At 40.0% G+C, this 20779-nt stretch overlaps 1 protein-coding gene across 1 annotated transcript in view; it reads right to left on the minus strand.

The window, feature by feature from the left end:
* FBXO36 (F-box protein 36) overlaps positions 1 to 20228 on the minus strand; it is a gene marked incomplete at its 5' end in the record, with an annotated part of 101096 nt that extends 80868 nt beyond the window's left edge. The window contains 2 exon segments of the mRNA XM_079710755.1: positions 20135 to 20204; positions 20206 to 20228. Of these exon segments, the coding sequence (XP_079566881.1) occupies positions 20135 to 20204; positions 20206 to 20228 (93 nt within the window).
* Positions 20229 to 20779: the final 551 nt, after the last annotated feature.

Here is a 20779-nt window from a genome sequence, read left to right on the forward strand (position 1 = left end):
TCAGTAGCTGTGGCACACGGGCTCAGTAGTTGTGGCTCGCGGGCTCTACAGCACAGGCTCAGTAGTTGTGGCACACGGGCTTAGTTGCTCCACGGCATGTGGGATCTTCCCGGACCAGGGCTCGAACCCATGTCCCCTGCTTTGGCAGGCGGATTCCCAACCACTGCGCCACCAGGGAAGCCCCTGATCATATCCCTTTGAGTCTCTTAGTTCAAATCTTTTTCACACAAGGCCACAGAAGTCACATGGTTGCTGGTTAGCCAACAGAGCCACTGGCCTAGAGATAGGTGTCCATATTGGTCCAATTAACTGTGGCAAAGGGAAGGACTGGGGACTGCAAGCTACAGATGGCAACTTATCTCAGATGGGGCTTAGATGAGGTATGCAACCACTGACGGACCCAGACAACTATATTTTCCCACCGACCTATTCAGGTGAGTCAAGTAGGTGGCCACGGATATCCTCATATACTGTGTTATTTTCCTAGGACTGCTGTGACAATTTACCACAAACTGGGTGGCTTAAGATAACAGAAATTTATTGTCTCACAGTTCTAGAGTTTAGAAGCCCAAAACCACAGCGTTGGCAGGGCTGTGCTTCCTCTGTAGCTTGTAGAGGAATCCTCACGCGTCTCTTAGCTTCTGCGGTCTGTCGGCAATCTGTGATATTCCTCACTGCATCACTCCAGTTCTGCCCTGGTCGTGACATCGCCTTCTGTCTGTCTTCACACGGCTATCTTCTTATAAAGACACTGGTCCACCCGACTTAACTAGTAACATCTGCAACAACCCTATTTCTAAATAAGGTCATTGTTTGAGGTAATGGGGCTAAGACCTCAACATATCTTTTTTGGGGAAAATACAATTCAACCCATAACAAATACCTACACGGGCTGTATGGCCAGTTTCTCCACAAATCAGACACACACCTAACTATTTCTGCAGAATTACTCCCAAATGCACAATCCTTATGTGAAAGGCATATGACAGTGCAGTGGATACTACGATGAGGATGTGTCTGCTGCGTCTTTATGTAGTCACTGAAAGTTCTCAGTTATGCTATTAATAGAGTAGTCTTGGTGTTACTAACCTCCCTCCAAAAAAAAAAAAGAAAAGGTAAAAAACAAACAAAAAACCAAAAACACCCCCAGTATTCAAAGGTACTATTGACGAATAATTTTTATTTCATTTATTTTACGATTCTTTAGTCACTGCTTAAATAAGGTCTACTAATGGGGAAAACAAATCTGAAATGGTAGGCAAGATGCAAAAGCACTAAAAATGTGCCCAACTGCCTCTTAGGTTCTTTAGAGTGTCTTATGTGGAGCCTTAGAAAGGGCCAAGATGGCCTCTGTCTTCAAGGAAGAGCAGCCCTGGGTAAGAGCAGAGTCACGGAGGAGCTGTGGGCAGCCACTGAGACAGAGGGCGGCATGAAAGGGTCTGAATGTGTAAACAATTTTTTCCATTTGAATGCTAATCTCTCCCTTAAAAAAAATACCAAAGAGACAGTATAATGGTTTTACAGAGAAGAAAGACTTATCTTGGAACTAAAGGAATTTGCTAGGATAATGTAAGGTAGGGAAGGAAATTGTGTCAATAATTTGTATATCTTACTTCATGAGATCCTTAAAAGACTGTTATAAGATAGAAACTATTATCTCCATTTTTTCTCTTTTTTTTGGACTAGCAAATGAGACCAAGAGTTTGATCACCCACCTCCCTCCTTCCATTCCCACGGAAGCTTCCTTCCTCTCCCTCATGTCTTCCATTTTGCTGCGGTCAGAGTTCTGTCTGGCAGCTTCAGTCATGTCATTCTCCTCTGCAAAAACCCTCAGTGGATCCCTATTGCCTAGAACAGTAGTTTTCATGGTTTTTCAAAGCAGAACCCTTTTAGTAAGGGGCATTCTGTATAGATTTTATCTATATCTATTTATGTGTATCAATGTAAACTTACACACTGAATAAAAGTGGTATTTTATGTAGATCTTTTTATAAGTTCAGATTAATAATATTTACTTATTATCAAGTTAACGAGAACACAGAAACTATTCTGATAAAAAGAGAACTTTGAAATTAGGCAGTGAGATATAGGTGAATATTACTGTTACTCAGCAGCAGTAGTCAGTTTCTGCATTTTATTTTACTATAAAGAAAACCCCGGGCTTCCCTGGTGGCGCAGTGGTTGGGAGTCCACCTGCCGATGCAGGGGACATGGGTTCGTGCCCCGGTCTGGGAGAATCCCACATGCCGCGGAGAGGCTGGCCCCGTGAGCTATGGCCGCTGAGCCTGCACGTCCGGAGCCTGTGCTCCGCAACGGGAGAGGCCACAACAGTGAGAGGCCCATGTACAGCAAAAAAAAAAAAAAAAAAAAAATTAAAGAAAACCCCGATCCATGCAGATAATCATGTCTGTTCTCGACGCTACATCCAGAGCGATCTTTTAAAAATGCAAACCGGATTATCGTACTTCATCAACTCTAAAATGCCATTGACTATAAGTTGTATCGTTATTTTATGTATAGCTCAGAAAGAAAAAAATACTAATTAAATTTTGATTTTGGAGATATTAAGATGCAAAAAAAGCGTGTCTCACAATCATTGGGATAGGGTATGCCAGCCACTTCATCCTCTTAAAAACCAAGGGCGTCCTGATCTCTCAGTATCAGGACAAAGCTTGAAGCCGGCACGGCCCAGCGGCCTGCTCTCTGCCCTCTCCCTGCACTGGCCTTCTTTCCATTCACCCAGTCTTCCAGATGGCAGATCAAGCTTCACTTCCTTTGGAGAACCTTCCCTGACCTCCCTGACCAGGCCATAGCCTCAAGCACTTGGGTGTCTCTCCTTGACAGTGACACTTACCACGGCTGACATCTTGTTTGGCTGACCTGTTAATCTGGCTTGTGGGTTTATCTGATTAGCGTCTAGCTCCACGAGGACAGAGAACATGAACTTCTACTCCCTGTTGTATCCTTAGTGCTTGGCACAGTGCCCAGGAGCACCTGGCAGACAGAAGGCACTCAAATATTTGTTGAATGAATGAATTGAAATTTCATTTTTTTTTTTTTTTTTTGTGGTATGCGGGCCTCTCACTGTTGTGGCCTCTCCCGTTGCGGAGCACAGGCTCCGGATGCGCAGGCTCAGCAGCCATGGCTCACGGGCCCAGCCGCTCCGCGGCATATGGGATCCTCCCAGACCGGGGCACGAACCCGTATCCCCTGCATCGGCAGGCGGACTCTCAACCACTGCGCCACCAGGGAGGCCCTGAAATTTCATTTTTTAAAAAAAATTCACATGGCTGATTTTTAAAAAAAATTCACACGGCTGATTTGAGAATATGTGCTCTTCGACTCAAAGGATCCAGAAAATCCAAAAATGTGAGAACAGTTAAGACTTGTTTTGGAGTCTAATGATTAATAATTATCTACCAAATTCTTGTCTCCTCACAAATACCAAATTCAGACAAAAAGCACTGAAAATTACTTAGTATATGTTAAGACTCTATCACAAGGTGGTTCATGTGTTTTTATGAACGCTCAGCATTTGAAGACTCTGTGCAAAGCTCGTGCATCTGAGCTTCTCCTGATTTTCAGGCTTATTCTGCTCTGAATATACCTGCCTTGTACAGGCATGAATCAAGAGGATTGGTCAGAGCTCTGTCTTCCCAAACAATGACACATTTGTAAGACATTCTACTGTAATTACAGCGATGACAGATGCTTTCCTCTGTGGCCTGCACCAAAACATGTTCACCTAGATTTTGGAAGTACAGGTTAAGGTGATAAAATTTGGTATATAAAACATTTGAGGGTGTAGGTATTTCTTTTGTATTACAAGTTTTAAATTAGAGAAAAATATTCCCAAAGAGGAGATTTGAATAAAATGCTTGTGGAACCTCAGAACTGCATTTATTTGCAAAACCAAAGGGTACTTTGAAAACCACTGACTGGCTGAATCAAGTCTTATTTCTAGATTTACCAGGCACTTCCTGATCTGCTCCCTGGCTGCTTCTCGGCGGTCCCAGCCAGCTTTATATCCTACAAGAGCTCATTACTATCACCCATCCCGGGAACAAGCTCTGTGCTCTCACAGCCTGGGCGCACAGGACTGTCCCCGCCTCTTCTTTGTCTCGGTCTCAGCTCACGTCTGGTCCTCTGCCAACTATTCAGGATTTCCTCCAGTGCTCTCACCAGAAAGCTCCTATCTCTGCTGTACAGATCACATTCTGTAATCTGTTTGTCTATCTCCCCATAGACTGCAAGCTTCTGGAGGGAAGGCACTCCATCTTGGTACTGCTGGTATGGTCCAGGAGCTGGTATACAGCAGACACTTAGTGATGCCCTCTCTCTCACAGCCTTGACAACCTGAATGGTTTCAATTTTTGCCAGTGGAAAAATTTGTATCTTGTGGTTTTAAATTATATTTCCTTGATCACTTAGTAGGGTTATAAGTAAGCATCTTTTCATATGTTTATTAGTTACGTGTATTTCTTCAGGTGACTGTCCATAGCCTTTGCCTGTTTTTCCATGAGGCTATTTTTCTTACTAATTTGTAGGATTGATTATCTTTGGATACACAGTATATTAACCCTTTGCCTGGTGAATATGTGGCCAACATTTTCTCACAGGTAATTTATTAATTTTAAGTATCATTCATGAAAAAATTTTATGTTAAATGTACTTGATCTGCTATTCTTTTCCATTATGGCTTTCAGACTCAGCATATGGTGTAGACTCTACCTCCAAATTAAAATAATATCCTGGGCTTCCCTGGTGGCGCAGTGGTTGAGAGTCCGCCTGCCGATGCAGGGAACACGGGTTCATGCCCCGGTCCGGGAGGATCCCACATGCCATGGAGCGGCTGGGCCCGTGAGCCATGGCCGCTGAGCCTGCGCGTCCGGAGCCTGTGCTCCGCAATGGGAGAGGCCGCAACAGTGAGAGGCCCACGTACCGCAAAAAAAAAATAAATAAATAAAATTTTTTTAAAAAAATAATAAAATAAAATAATATCCTTTCTTATTTTTGTATGGTACTTTCATAGTATATGTTTGTGTGTATAGCACTTAGCTCTTAAATACAGATAAAAATTTTAAATGTATAGTATGAGAGTACACATTTTTAAATGCACAGTTGAGATAGGGATTTGGTTAATTTTTTCTGTTTTGTGACAAATTTGATAGCCAATTGTCACAATAATTATGGAATGGTTCTCCATTTCCCTACCAATCTGAAATGTCAAGTGGGAATTTTAGATGAGACTCAAAGAAGGGGATTGGCTATGGATGTGGGGAGACTGATGGGAAGCCACCCAGGTGACTGGGGCCAAGTGTGTAGCAGTGGCATGGAAAAGTGATGGGTGTTATTTAGGAACAGTGAGCACAGTGGTCCTGGACCCAGGAAGCACACAATTTATAATGATCTGAAGAAAGATTTGGAAAAACCCAGCAAATTTAGTATATAGCTAAAAGATTTTTAAAAATAAAATTCACTATTCATTCAAAATCAAAATTTTAGCAAACTTGAAATAAAAGGAAACATAGTTAATCTGAGTTTAAAAAACTTATAGCAAACATCATACTTTATGGTGAAATACTGAAAGCCTTCCTCCAAAGTCCAGGAACAAGACAGCAATGCCTGGTATTATTTCTCTTCAACATTTTAGTGGAAGTCTTAGCCAATGCAATAAGGCAAGGATAAAGAAGACACGAAGGTTAGAAAGGAAGAACTGTATGTCATTATTCACAGATGACATGAATGTGTCAGAAAATGGAAAAGAATTATAAATTCTTTGTACAGTCTTTGTCATGGCAAGGGAAACAAAAACAAAAATAAACAAACAGGATTACATCAAACTAAAACACATTTACACAGGAATCTATCAACAAAACTAAAAGGCTGCCTATTGAATGGGAGAAGGTATTTACAAACCATATCTGACAAGAGGTTAATATCCAAAATGTACAAAGGACTCATAAAACACAACAACCGTAAAAACAAATAACCTGATTAAAAGATGGGTAGAGGATCTGAATAGACATTTTCCCAAAGACATGCAGATGGTCAACAGACACATGAAAAGATGCTCAACATCACTGATCGTCAGGGAAATGAAAATCAAAACCACAATGGGATATCACTTCACATTTGTCATAATGGCTATTATGAAAAAGACAACAAATAACAAGTGTTGGTGAGGATGTGGAGAAACAGCATGGGGACCCCTCGTGCACTATTGGTGGGAATGTAAATTGTTGAAGCCACTATGGAAAACAGATGGAGGTCCCTCAAAAAATTAAAAATAGAACTACCATATGATCCAGCAATTCCACTTCTGGCTATTTTTCCAAAGAAAACAATAACACTAATTTGAAAAGATATATGCACCCCTATGTTCATTGCAGCATTATTCACAATAGCCAAGATGTGGAAGCAACCACAGTGTCCATCAGATGAATGGATAAAGAAGATGTGGTCTATATGTATAATGGAATATTACTCAGCCATAAAAGAATGAAATTTGCCATTCATGACAACATGAATAGACCTAGAGAGTATTACGCTAAGTGAAAAAAGTCAGAGAAAGACAAATACCGTATGATTTCACTTATAGGTGGAATCTGAAAAACAAATGAACAAGTATAACAAAATAGAGTCATAGATATAAAGAAAAAGCAGTTAGTTGGCAGAGAGGAAGGGGGTGGGGGTATGAATGGAATAGGTGAGAGAAATTGAGAGGTACAAAGTTCCAGTTACAAAATAAATGAGTCACAGGCATGAAGTGTACAGAGTGGGTAATACAGTCAATAATAATGTACTATCTTTGTATGGTGAGAGACGGTAACTAGACTTAACATGGTGATCATTTTGCAACGTATAGGAATATGGAATCATTATTTTGTACACCAGGAACTAACACAGTATTGTAGGTCAATTATACTTCAACAACAAACTTATAGAAAAAGAGATCGGATTTGTGGTTACCAGAGGCGGGGACGGAGGGAAGGGGGAATTGGATGAAGACGGTCAAAAGGAACAAACCTACAGAGATGAGATAAATACGTACTAGGGATATAATGTACAACATGATTAATCTATTAACACTGCTGTGTGTTACATATGAAAGTTGTTAAAAGAGTAAACCTGAAGAGTTCTAGTCACTAAGAAATCTTTTTTATTTTTCTTTTATTTTACATTGATGTGAGAAGATGGATAGTCACTAAACGTACTGTGGTAATCATTTCCTAAAGTATGTCAGTCAAATCATTATGTTGTACACCTTAAATTTATACAAGGTTGTATGTCAAATATATCTCAGTAAAGCTGGAAGAAAAAAATAAAAGAATTACATATTACCAGAATTAGTAAGTGATGAGAGGGCAGACAGCAGAAGCAAGAAGAACCACAATCCTGCAGCCTGTGGAACAAAAACCACATTCACAGAAAGATAGACAAGATGAAAAGGCAGAGGGCTATGTACCAGATGAAGGAACAAGATAAAACCCCAGAAAAACAACTAAATGAAGTGGAGATGGGAAACTTTCCAGAAAAAGAATTCAGAATAATGATAGTGAAGATGATCCAGGACCTCGGAAAAATAATGGAGGCAAAGACAGAGAAGATGCAAGAAATGTTTAACAGAGACCTAGAAGAATTAAAGAACAAACAAACAGAGATGAACAATACAATAACTGAAATGAAAAATACACTAGAAGGAATCAATAGCAGAAAAACTGAGGCAGAAGAATGGATAAGTGACCTGGAAGGCAGAATGGTGGAATTCACTGCCACAGAACAGAATAAAGAAAAAAGAATGAAAAGAAATGAAGACAGCCTAAGAGACCTCTGGGACAACATTAAACGCAACAACATTTGCATTCGAGGGGTCCCAGAAGGAGAAGAGAGAGAGAAAGGACCCGAGAAAATATTTGAAGAGATTATAGTCGAAAACTTCCCTGACATGGGAAAGGAAATAGCCACCCAAGTCCAGGAAGTGCAGAGAGTTCAGCCACCCAAGTCCAGGAAGTGCAGAGAGTCCCAGGCAGGATAAACCAAAGGAGAAACATGCCGAGACACGTAGTAATCAAATTGACAAAAATTAAAGACAAATTATTGAAAGCAACAGGGGAAAAATGACAAATAACATACAAGGGAACTCCCATAAGGTTAATAGCTGATTTCTCAGCAGAAACTCTACAAGCCAGAAGGGAGTGGCATGATTTAAAGTGATGAAAGGGAAAAACCTACAACCAAGGTTACTCTACCGGGCAAGGATCTCATTTAGATTCAATGGAGAAATCAAAAGGTTTACAGACAAGCAAAAGCTAAGAGAATTCAGCACCACCAAACCAGCTCTACAACTAATGCTAAAGGAACTTCTCTAAGTGGGAAACACAAGAGAAGAAAAGGACCTACAAAAACAAACCCATAACAATTAAGAAAATGGTAATAGGAACATACATATCAATAATTACCTTAAACGTGAATGGATTAAATGCTCCAACCAAAAGACACAGGCTCGCTGGATGGATACAAAAACAAGACCCATATATATGCTGTCTACAAGAGACGCACTTCAGACCTAGGGATACATACACACTGAGAGTGAGGGGAATGGAAAAAGATATTCCATGCAAATGGAAATCAAAAGAAAGCTGGAGTAGCTATACTCATATCAGATAAAGTCGACTTTAAAATAAAGAATGTTACAAGAGACAAGGAAGGACACTGCATAATGATCAAGGGATCAATCCAAGAAGAAGATATAACAGTTATAAATATATATGCACCCAACATAGGAGCACCTCAATACACAAGGCAACTGCTAATGGCTGTAAAAGAGGGAATTGATAGGAACACAATAATAGTGGGGGACTTTAACACCTCACTTACACCAATGGACAGAACATCCAGACAGAAAATTAATAAGGAAACACAAGCTTTAAATAACACAATAGACCAGATAGATTTAACTGATATTTATAGGACATTCCATCCAAAAAGAGCAGATGACACTTTCTTCTCAAGTGCACACAGAACATTCTCCAGGATAGATCACATCTTGGGTCACAAATCAAGCCTCAGTAAATTTAAGAAAATTGAAATCATATCAAGCATCTTTTCTGACCACAACACTATGAAATTAGAAATAAATTACAGGGAAAGAAACGTAAAAAACACAAACACATGGAGGCTAAACAATACGTTAATAAATGACCTAGAGATCACTGAAGAAATCAAAGAGGAAATAAAAAAATACCTAGAGACAAATGACAATGAAAATACGATGATCCAAAACCTATGGGATGCAGCAAAAGCAGTTCTAAGAGGGAAGTTTATAGCAATACAAGCCTACCTCAAGAAACAAGAAAAATCTCAAATAAACAATCTAACTTTACACCTAAAGGAACTAGAGAAAGAAGACCAAGCAAAGCCCAAAGTTAGTAGAAGGAAAGAAATCATAAAGATCAGAGCAGAAATAAATAAAATAGAAACAAAGAAAAGAATAGCAAAGATCACAATAAAACTAAAGGCTGGTTCTTTGAGAAGATAAAATTGATAAACCATTAGCTAGACTCATCAAGAAAAATAGGGACAGGACTCAATTCAATAAAATTAGAAATGAAAAAGGAGAAGTTACAACAGACACTGCAGAAATACAAAGCAATCTAAGAGACTATTATAAGCAACTCTATGCCAATAAAATGGACAACCTGGAAGAAATGGATAAATTCTTAGAAAGGTATAACCTTCCAAAACTGAACCAGGAAGACACAGAAAATATGAACGGACCAATCACAAGTAATGAAATTGAAACTGTGACTAAAAATCTTCCAACAAACAAAAGTCCAGGACCAGATGGCTTTACAGGTGAATTCTATCAAATATTTAGAGAGGAGCTAACACCTATCCTTCTCAAACTCTTCCAAAAATTGCAGAGGAAGGAACACTCGCAAACTCATTCTATGAGGCCACCATCACCCTGATACCTAAATCAGATAAAGATACTACAAAAAAAGAAAACTACACCAATATCACTCATGAATATAGATGCAAAAATCCTCAATAAAGTACTAGCAAACAGAATCCAACAACACATTAAAAGGATCATACACCATGATCAAGTGAGGTTTATCCCAGGAATGCAAGGATTCTTCAATATATGCAAATCAATCAATGTGATATACCGTATTAGCAAACTGAAGGATAAAAACAATATGATAATATCAATAGATGCAGAAAAAGCTGTCGACAAAATTCAACACCCATTTATGATAAAAACTCTCCAGAAAGTGGGCATAGAGGGAACCTACCTCAACATAATAAAGGCCATGTATGACAAACCCACAGCAAACATCATTCTCAATGGTGAAAAAATGAAAGCATTTCCTCTAAGATCGGGAAGAAGACAAGGATGTCCACTCTCGCCACTATTAGTCAACATAGTTTTGGAAGCTCTAGCCACGGCAATCAGAGAAGAAAAGGAAGTACAAATTTGAAAAGAAGGCGTAAAACTGTCACTGTTTGCAGATGACATGATACTATATATAGAGGATCCTTAAGATGCCACCAGAAAACTACTAGAGCTAATCAATGAATTTGGTAAAGATGCAGGATACAAAATTAATGCACAGAAATCTCTTGCATTCCTATACACTAATGATGAGAAATCTGAAAGAGAAATTAAGGAAATACTCCCATTTACCATTGCAACAAAAAGAAGAAAATACCTAGGAATAAACTTACCTAGGGAGACAAAAGACCTGTATGCAGAAAACTATAAGACACTGATGAAAGAAATTAAAGATGATACCAACAGATGGAGAGATATACCATGTTATTGGATTGGAAGAATCAATGTTGTGAAAATGACTGTACTACCCAAAGCAATCTATAGATTCAATGCAATCCCTATCAAATTACCAATGGCATTTTTTATAGAACTAGAACAAAAAATCTTAAAATTTGTATGGAGACACAAAAGATCCCAAAAAGCCAAGTCTTGAGGGAAAAAAACGGAGCTGGAGGAATCAGACTCCCTGACTTCAGCCTATACTACAAAGCTACGGTAATCAAGACAATATGGTACTGGCACAAAAACAGAAATATAGATCAATGGAACAGGATAGAAAGCCCAGAGATAAACCCATGCACCTATGACCAACTAATCTATGACAAAGGAGGCAAGGATATACAATGGAGAAAAGACAGTCTTTTCAATAAGTGGTGCTGGGAAAACTGGACAGCTACATGTAAAATAATGAAATTAGAACACGGCCTAACACCATACACAAAAATAAACACAAAATGGATTAGAGACCTAAATATAAGACCAGACACTATAAAACTCTTAGAGGAAAACATAGGAAGAACACTCTTTGACATAAAGCACAGCAAGATCTTTTTTGATCCAACTCCTAGAGTAATGGAAATAAAAACAAAAATAAAAAAATGGGACCTAATGAAACTTAAAAGCTTTTGCAAAGCAAAGGAAACTACAAACAAGACGAAAAGACAACCCTCAGAATGGGAGAAAATATTTGCAAACAAATCAACGGACAAAGGATTAATCTCCAAAATATATAAACAGCTCATGCAGCTCAATATTAAAAAAACAAACAACCCAATCCAAAAATGGGCAGAAGACCTAAATAGACATTCCTCAAAGAAGACATACAGATGGCCAAGAAGCACCTGAAAAGCTGCTCAACATCACTAATTATTAGAGAAATGCAAATCAAAACAATGTGGTATCACTTCACAGTAGTCAGAATGGGCATCATCAGAAAATCTATGAACAACAGATGCTGGAGAGGGTGTGGAGAAAAGGGAACCCTCTTGCACTGTTGGCGGGAATGTAAATTGATACAACCACTATGGAGAACAGTAAGGAGGTTCCTTAAAAAATGAAATATAGAACTACCGTATGACCCAGCAATCCCACTACTGGGCTTATACCCAGAGAAAACCATAATTCAAAAAGAAACATGCACCCCAATGTTCATTGCAGCACTATTTACAATAGCCAGGACATGGAAGCAACCTAAGTGCCCATCAACAGATGAATGGATAGAGAAGATGTGGCACATATATACAATGGAATATCACTCAGCCATAAAAAGGAACAAAATTGGGTCATTTGTAGAGACGTCGATGGATGTAGAGACTGTCATACAGAGTGAAGTAAGTCAGAAAGAGAAAAACAAATATCGCATATTAACGCATATATGTGGAACCTAGAAAAATGGTACAGATGAACCGGTTTGCAGTGCAGGAATAGAGACACAGATGTAGAGAACAAACGTATGGACACCAAGGGGGGAAAGTGGCAGGGGGTGGTGGTGGGATGAATTGGGAGATTGGGATTGACATACATACACCAATAATGTATAAAATAGATAACTAATAAGAACCTGCTGTATAAAAAGATAAATAAAATTCAAAAATTCAAAAAAAAAGAATCAGTAAGTGACTTAGCAAGATCACTAGATGAAAGGAAATTTACTGGAAGCAAAAATCAATTGTGTTTTTCTTAGTAGCTACAAATGGAAAATATAATTGTAAAAAGGAGTTTAAGTTACAACAGAACAAAAAAGTCAAACACCTAGAATTCTAACAAGATATATGTAAGATTTCTACACTATAAGAAATCTTTGAGCAAAATTAAAGCATATCTAAAAAATTCTAAAAGGAAGGATATACTATATTTGTGGATTGAAAACTTGGCACTATAAAGATATTGATTCACCACAAATGGACCTATATATTCATTACAATCCCAATCAAGACATCAATAGGTATTTCTGTGGAAACTTAAGCTGATGGGAATAATAAATAAAATAACACAAGTTGTGAGATGACTAACGAGTTAGAACAATGATTTTCATGGAAAAGTGAAGTTTGACTGATTTGGTATTGGAAGAAGACAAGGCAATATAAATACTTAACAAAGATTTCTTGAGTATTTGCTGCTTTGTACCAGGCACACTGCTGGGTGTTTTCCAAAGGGCATCCACAGAACCTCAGATCCTGAGATGCTCAGAGGAAAAGGGGTTCGGTAGTCACACGCCCGTACAAAAAGCTCAGGCTGCTGTTTCCTCCCAGAGATTCCTGTTGCACAGCAGGATTTTAAAGCTTCTGATAAATTTCGGAGAAGAAAAGCAAATAGAATTGTGTTGAACCCAGGACTTTCCAATCTTATTTGATCATGACCTCTCTTTGAGAAACACTAGCCTGGAGTGCTTTTTATATTTTTTGGTTCTCACCATTATCTGTGAAGTAGCCAAGGGTTGAACTGTCCATTTTACAGATGAAGAAATGGAACCTCAGGCAGGTGAAACTTACACCAGGTCATATAGCTACTAGTACAGGATCTGTGATGCACCCTCAATTTTTCAAAAAAAAAAAACAAACAAAAAAATTCAGTGCTTTTTCTAGGGTCAAACACTACTTTCATGCGAATAGCATTTCAGAGATGGAATACACCTTAGTGATCTCTTAGACTAGTAACCTTATTATGCTGATGAGGCAACCGGGGCCCAGACAAATTAAGTGTTTTGCCTCAGATCAAGAGCTTACAGACTAGTAGGAGGAATAAAAGGATCCATGACTCAGTGACTCCCAATTAAGTGCTCAACTGCCCCATATAATTAGGAGGCAAATCTGTGTCTATGGAGGGCGAGACCAAATTAACTGCCCAGATTGAGTAGGCACTCAGAGATGCTGAATGAACGATTTACCTGGGAGATGATCCTGGAGCTCTATCAAGTCCTCATGTAATTTTTTAAAAATATAAATCTATCTATTTATGTATTTTTGGCCGTGTTGGGTCTTCATTGCTGCGCGCGGGCTTTCTCTAGTTGCGGGGAGCGAGGTCTACTCTTTGTTGTGGTGCGTGGGCTTCTCATTGCGGTGGCTTCTCTTGTTGCAGAGCACGGGCTCTAGGCATGCAGGCTTCAGTAGTTGTGGCACGTGGGCTCAGTAGTTGTGGCGCACGGGCTTAGTTGCTCCGCGGCATGTGGGATCTTACCAGACCAGTGGCTCAAACCTGTGTCCCCTTGCCTCGGCAGGCAGACTCTTAACCACTGAGCCACCAGGGAAGTCCTCTTATATAATTTTGAAATGAGGATTTAGGAGCCATTTGATCACTGGGTTATAATAAAGGACTGAATATTGTTATTTTAAAAACTTTAATCACCTTGTTGGTATTATTTTCTCCCTCTCCCCTGAAAAGTACCACAGCCCACTTTAAAAACTTAAAAGGAATTTGAATTTCTGAGTAAACGGGATTTCACAACTTTAATGGGGCACATCCTGGAGTGTCACAGGCTGCAAATCATTTTTCTGGAGTCTCAGATAGGAGGGACAGGAGAGGAATAGTGTGGGAGGAGGCACGAGCACCCGGCTGATCGTGCAGTGCAGGGAAGGGTATGGTCACTGCAGGTGCTGCTGTCAGGAGGAGACGGAAGAAAAAGCCAAGCACTCCCAGAGGAGGCCCTGCAGGGCTGGGCTGAAAGTTCTGAAGTGCAGCGAAGACGGGAAAAGCTTACCTTTAGGGGCAGAGGAACATGAGGGCCTCTGAGAGACAGCTGAAGAACAGAAGGGTAAGTCTGGTCTTAAGCAATGGGGAAGAGGAAAGTAAGCGAATGCAAGCATTCCACTGACCTTTGTACTTTAAAAAGAGCAGCAGTAGTTCTTTCTGTGTAGAAACGTTTTGGTTGTGGCTGGTGGCCACCGGGCAGAACGGGCATCGTGGCTGTGAAGTGCCATCAGTGGGAAAGTTCCGTTAAGGACAAGGAAAGAGTCAGCAGAGGCAAACCTGTTTACTCTCCTCTGCTTTATCTTCTCCACTCATATGACTCTTGGGGACCTTACGTGGGGGGGGGCAGGGCTAGGGCAGAGCATGATTTAGGGGTTCCTGGGTCCCCTGGGAAAATACCACCGTAATATCAAATTGACTGCACCCCATCCAGCTCCCAGAATTTGCAATCTGGCGTCTATATGACATGATTTCAATTTATTTGAGAATTTTTGTTCTTTAAGTTTTACTGGAGGGCCAATAAATCTATTCGGTAGACCATCTTTGCCTGACTTTATTTTCCACAACTCTCTCTCTTTCTCTTTTTTTTTTTTTTTGGCCTCACAGGTTGCATGATCTTAGTTCCCCGACCAGGGATGGAACCCAGACCACAGCAGTGAAAGCCTGTCCTAACCATGGACCATCCGGGAATGCCCTCCATGCCTCTCTTTTTTAGCTCATTAGTACAATCACACACCCAACAAGGCAAGGGAGGGCAGTCCCCTAGTTTCTCAAAAGTAATTACTACCTACATTGAAAACAAAAACGAAAGCAAAAATAAACGTAAGTCCAGGGAGTTTCTAGACACTAAAATCTCCTTAAAATTTTACAAGCAACCATTAACCCAACTTGCACCTCCTCTAAATTTGTGGAATTAGGCTCAGCCCCGCAAAGAAAAACACAGCAGGATCTTTGATGACACCGTTATTGATGCTGCCCAACATTTAGTGTGGGAAGTGGCTCAAAGGTGGTGCCGGTGAAACAGGAGGAAGATGACACACAGAGCAGGGCAACTTCTCAAAGTAAGTTATCCATTTATGTTTTCATTTTAAACCTTTATTGCTTTTCTCTGATTATAAAAATATTACTGTAGAAAAATTCAGATCTTTCAGAAATATGCGATGCAGAAAGTGAAAGCAATCCATAACTCCATCCATAAGAGTGAATCACTCTAGCTTTTCCAACATTTAGTTAAAACAAAACTGTTGTTAATGTTCTTTTTTAAATGGGATCATACTATGTTTATTTAACTCAGCAACTTGCTTTCCTTGCTTAATATTTTATTTGGTCTATTGAACAAATAAAAGATCCATCACATCTTTTTCAAAAGACTGAGTCATATTTTATGGAAAGGTTTACAATTATTTTACTTTGGTGTACATTCTTGCTCACATGTGAAAGCATTTTTGGATATAAAATCCTAGATATGGATTTGCTGGGGCAAAGGGTGCATGGATTGACATTTTTATTAGACTGTACTAAATTTTAAATCTTTCAAATTGAAAGATTTAAATCTTTAATCTTTTAACTTAAATCTTTCAATCTTTTAATTTAAATCTTTAAATCTTTCTGTGGATTGAAGTGGCACCAGCACAATTCTTTGTTGTGAAGTCACTGAAATGACAGCTTCCTGTCACAGGCTGGCATGGGACCTCAGGTGTTCTCAGTTTGTCAGTGCTACAGCTCTAAAGCATGTGAAAAATATTTGCCACTTTTGGGGAGTGAGCTTTCGGATTTTTTTTTTTTTTTCAGATGACATTAGCTTCAGGTATCTTTTTGGAGTTTTGAGTAAGATTTAATGAGATAGATAAAATAAAACTAATCTATTTTGTAATTCTTCATCCTTCTTTCATCTGCTGGAGTGACTATAACATATTGGTGCTCTTGGGGCAACCACCTGTGTTATTAAGAGCAAAAGGCCATATCTGTCAACTCTCATCTACTCATCATATAGTTACTGTTTCTAGCAGTTTCCCAATATTTGTCACATTAAACCTAAGTCACCAGTTCTGACCACCTTAAGCAACACTTCTATTTCAAGAGGACAAATAAGACAGAATTCCAAGAGTAAAATGCCTGTAACAGTACCCTCCTGGACCTCACGGTCTAAAGTGATTTTTGCTTCCTCTGGACTCATAGATTTTAAAATGTTTGCACTATTCATTAACTTAGCAATTGCTCAAGAACCTCCTTTGGACTTAAAACAAAAGTTAAACCATTAGAGTGTTTGTATAAATCAAGTCACTAACTATATTCTTCTCACTAGACTATATGCTTCATGAGAGGAGGGACTTTGTTTGGTTCACTGATGATTCCCTGAATCTAGAACAGTACCTGGCATATAAAAGATGCTCAATATTTGTTGAAGGAATGATAAATTCTTCGAAGGCAGGAATATTCTTATATTTTGCATCCCCACAGTAAATGACAAGTTGCTGATTAAAATGAAGGAAAGGGGGGCTTCCCTGGAGGTGCAATGGTTAAGAATCCGCCTGCCAATGCAGGAGACGCGGGTTCAAGCCCTGGTCCGGGAGGATCCCGCATGCCACGGAGCAACTAAGCCTGTGCGCCACAACTACTGAGCCTGCCTTCTAGAGCCCACAAGCCACAACTACTGAGCCCGTGTGCCGCAACTACTGAAGCCCGCGTGTCCTGGAGCCCATGCTCTGCAACAAGAGAAGCCACTGCAATGAGAGGCCCATGCACCACAACGAAGAGTAGCCCGCGCTCTCCACAACTAGAGAAAGCCTGTGCGCAGCAACAAAGACCCAATGCAGCCAAAAATAAATAAATAAATAAATTTATATTAAAAAAATAATAATAAAATAAAATTAAGGAAAGGATCTTCATTCAGAAACACAACTTAAGACTTTCTTAGAAGCTAAGTGTGAAATATCCCTGGCCTAAGTAATATTCAAGATTCTTTCTAGCCCTAACTCACTATGAATCTACTAGTTTTCAAAGAATTAGAAACCAATATAATATATATTATATATATAGAACTAGAGTAAAGAATAATTGGGTAAATCTTTGATTTAGAAAGCAGGGCACTGATTTTTCTAAGCCTCTGGATCATCATTATAAAGATCAGATTTGAGAATTAAGCTATATTGACCTCAAGCTATATTCTCTAAGTCCCTTTTTTGAAAGAAAAAAAAATCATGGCAACAAGTTAACTGGAAATGTCTCTATAAGCATAAAAGTATGATTTTAATGTCACTGTATAAGCAAGAAGGCAAAGGAAATACTAATGTACAATGTTTATATATTTTGAATTATGGCAATAGTGGTATGATGCTAATGAGAGATATATCTGCCTTTAAATCAATGTCAAATGTGCAGTTATTCAGATTTAAAGCAAATAAAAATAAAAGCAATGAAAAAGAATAAAAAAGGGAATCACAGTGAAGGAAGCATCCATCTAAATCTGGAGCATATTTTGGATAATATACAACATTTTGGGGAATAAAGGCAGAAAGAAAGAGAAAATATGTACAAGAATCAATTTTAGAAAGTCACTCCAGAAAAAAGTCCATCTTATAAAACACATTGTAATTCTAGTCTTTTAGTACTTATTTATGTCAGATTGTCTCTCACTGGATGTTTGGTTTCCTGTGCTGAGACTTAGAAAACTTATCTTGTGGTTAGAAACTAGCATATTCTCAAGATGGTTGACTGAAAAGACTATTTTTTAGATTTACTATTTTTTTTACAACAAATTTTACTTTAAAAAGAGAGTGAATTAATCAGATTTGAGATTAACTCTCACTGGTAGAACTGTAGTGAATATACTCAGTCTGCTTAAAAAAAGAAAAAAGATCAGAACTTGAAAAGGATTTTACATATAAGCAACGGGACAGAAGAAAAATAGGGCCTGAAATAGTTGAGAGTTTCTGAAGTGTTTAAAAAAAATAAAAGAAAAAAGAAAAAGAAAAATTTAAGAATACTTCTGGGGGAGGGGCAAGAAAAATGTCATGAAACAGTAGTTGAAGGAAGGCATGCGCCCAAGTTAGACGAGGGAGCAAAGTCTGAAGAACATCAACAACAGAACCATTCTTGGGGAAAACTAATACCAGGAGGACTGCTATGGTTAATTTTCTAAAACAGAAAGGTAAACAAGTAATTTAGCTTGTTGAGGCTTACAACATTACAGTATAATACACTTATAATACCAGGCTCGCAAGAATAAGAAACACTCAAACAATTTTTAAAGACAAGTTATGGAAAAGTCTGTAAAGTAAAAATTAGAACATTCTAACTTACTTGAGGTAGATAAAATAGAAAATGAAGTCAGAATACATAAAATATTGCTTTCAATCACTCATGCTAGATGTGAAGAATTGTTAGGATCATACATCTTATAGCAAATGGAAAACTGTCAATCCTAAAATAAATGTACAAGAAGAGTAAATTTTTGTCTTTAAGAAATTAAAGAAATTCCAATTAAATATGTAAAAATTTTCTTTAAAAGTGTTCAATTAAAAATTTAAGTTCGATAGGCTATCAATTGATATTACGCTTGTAATATTTATAAATCTTAGATCTAAAAATAAATATACATGATTTCTATTTTAAAAGATGCTTTTGAAGCTCTAAAAATCATTGTCTGTTTTATTGAAGGGCTCATGGAAAAAACTGATGAAATATTCAATACGTACACCAAAACAAATATATACCAAGTTCTAAATTTCACTTTTTAGGAATACCATTTTTGAAAGTGCAAGGTGCACGAATATCTCGGTGACAGGTGTAAGCTCAGCGAGGAATCAGAAACGAGTTCCGAGTGGAGGACCCATTTATCTTGATCATTTCATGGGCACAATAAATCATCCACAAAGCCCACCTTAAACAGCTAAAGTAGTCATAAAAATAGGCCGATAGTTACATGAGCGATAACATAATCCTGGGTCTTATTGTTGTGAAGCAGATGTCATTATGGGTGGGGCTGACGCGCAGAGCAGCTGAAACATTTTTGTACCACCCCCCGGACACTTTCAGTGGGATAGAAGGGGCTCCGAAAAGGTAAGGAGAAAGCTCTCAACGCTCAATTCCTACTAGAAATAAGGAAGTTCTTGATGTGGCCTTGGTACACGTAAAGACCACAATAAGATGTGAAAAATCCCCCATAATTAAACCCTCCCCTGGAAAAGAGATCTTCCTTTTCTCTCCTCCCCTGCCGGCTCCTCCTTGGGACACTTGGCTGAGTCTTTCTTTCCCTCCTTCCCACGCTGAGGTGAGGCTGCACGCAAGCCAGAGACGCCTGTTTTTCTTTTCGCGCGGAGGGAACTCTGCGGGTAGGAACCCGGGGTGACAGAAGGGAGCGGGCGGAGTTGTGAGGAGGCCAAGAAGGCTCGCCGGGTACGAGCCGGGCTGGGGTTGGGGAGGGACACGCGGGCCGCCGGGCCCGCAGAGGAGGCCGAGGTGACGAGGGAAATCTCCCGGCTCGAAGCAGGGACCCGGCGCTTCCGGCTGGCCACAGCCGCTCTCGGCCTAGCGCGGCTCGCGTTCCGGGCTCCACCGGGGCGGGCAGAGAGTTTACTAAAGAGGGTAACCGCGGTTCGCACTTGCCTGGGACCGGGTGACCAATAACTGGTAGTAGTCTTTGCTCGGCGCCGGGCCTTGTCCTACAATTTCGAACAGTCTCCGGCAGCCACGACGCCATCTTGGGACGCCACCACCGTCGCTAAGACAACCAGGAAGGGGCGGGGCCTGATTGGGGTCATGGGGCAAAAGCCCTGGTTTAAATTGGACCCTACTTTTGACCTGGCGGGGTGTTTCTAACTTGGGGTGATTGTCCCCTCTTCCAAGGGTTAGAGGGAACTCTGAGCCGTGAAATTTCCACCTTGAGGTCCCGGGTGACCCGAAGGGGAATTAGTTCCTGCTACCACCGAGGGGAGGGGGTGACCCCGGCGGAGGGATACTAAGCGAAGTACCACATTCCCCTTCCTGGTCCCTCGAAGGGATCGGGAGGAGATCGCAGGCCGCTGGGGAAGTCGAGCCGGGCGTTGGGGGAGGGAGGGGCGATGTGATGGGCTGCGAGTAGGCAGCGGGGCCTGTCCCGCGGACGAGCCCGTCCGGCTGATTCGAAGGGAAAAGTAGTTCCCGGAGGGTGTTGGAACGGGCGGGGAGGGAGCCGGTGCGGACGGAGGCGCACGCCGGGCGCGGTGCTGCGGCTCAGCTGATAACTGAAGGGACCCGAGGAGCCGCCGCCGC

Source organism: Hyperoodon ampullatus, assembly GCF_949752795.1.
Source record: "Hyperoodon ampullatus genome assembly, chromosome: 8".
Taxonomy (NCBI): Eukaryota; Metazoa; Chordata; class Mammalia; order Artiodactyla; family Ziphiidae; genus Hyperoodon; species Hyperoodon ampullatus.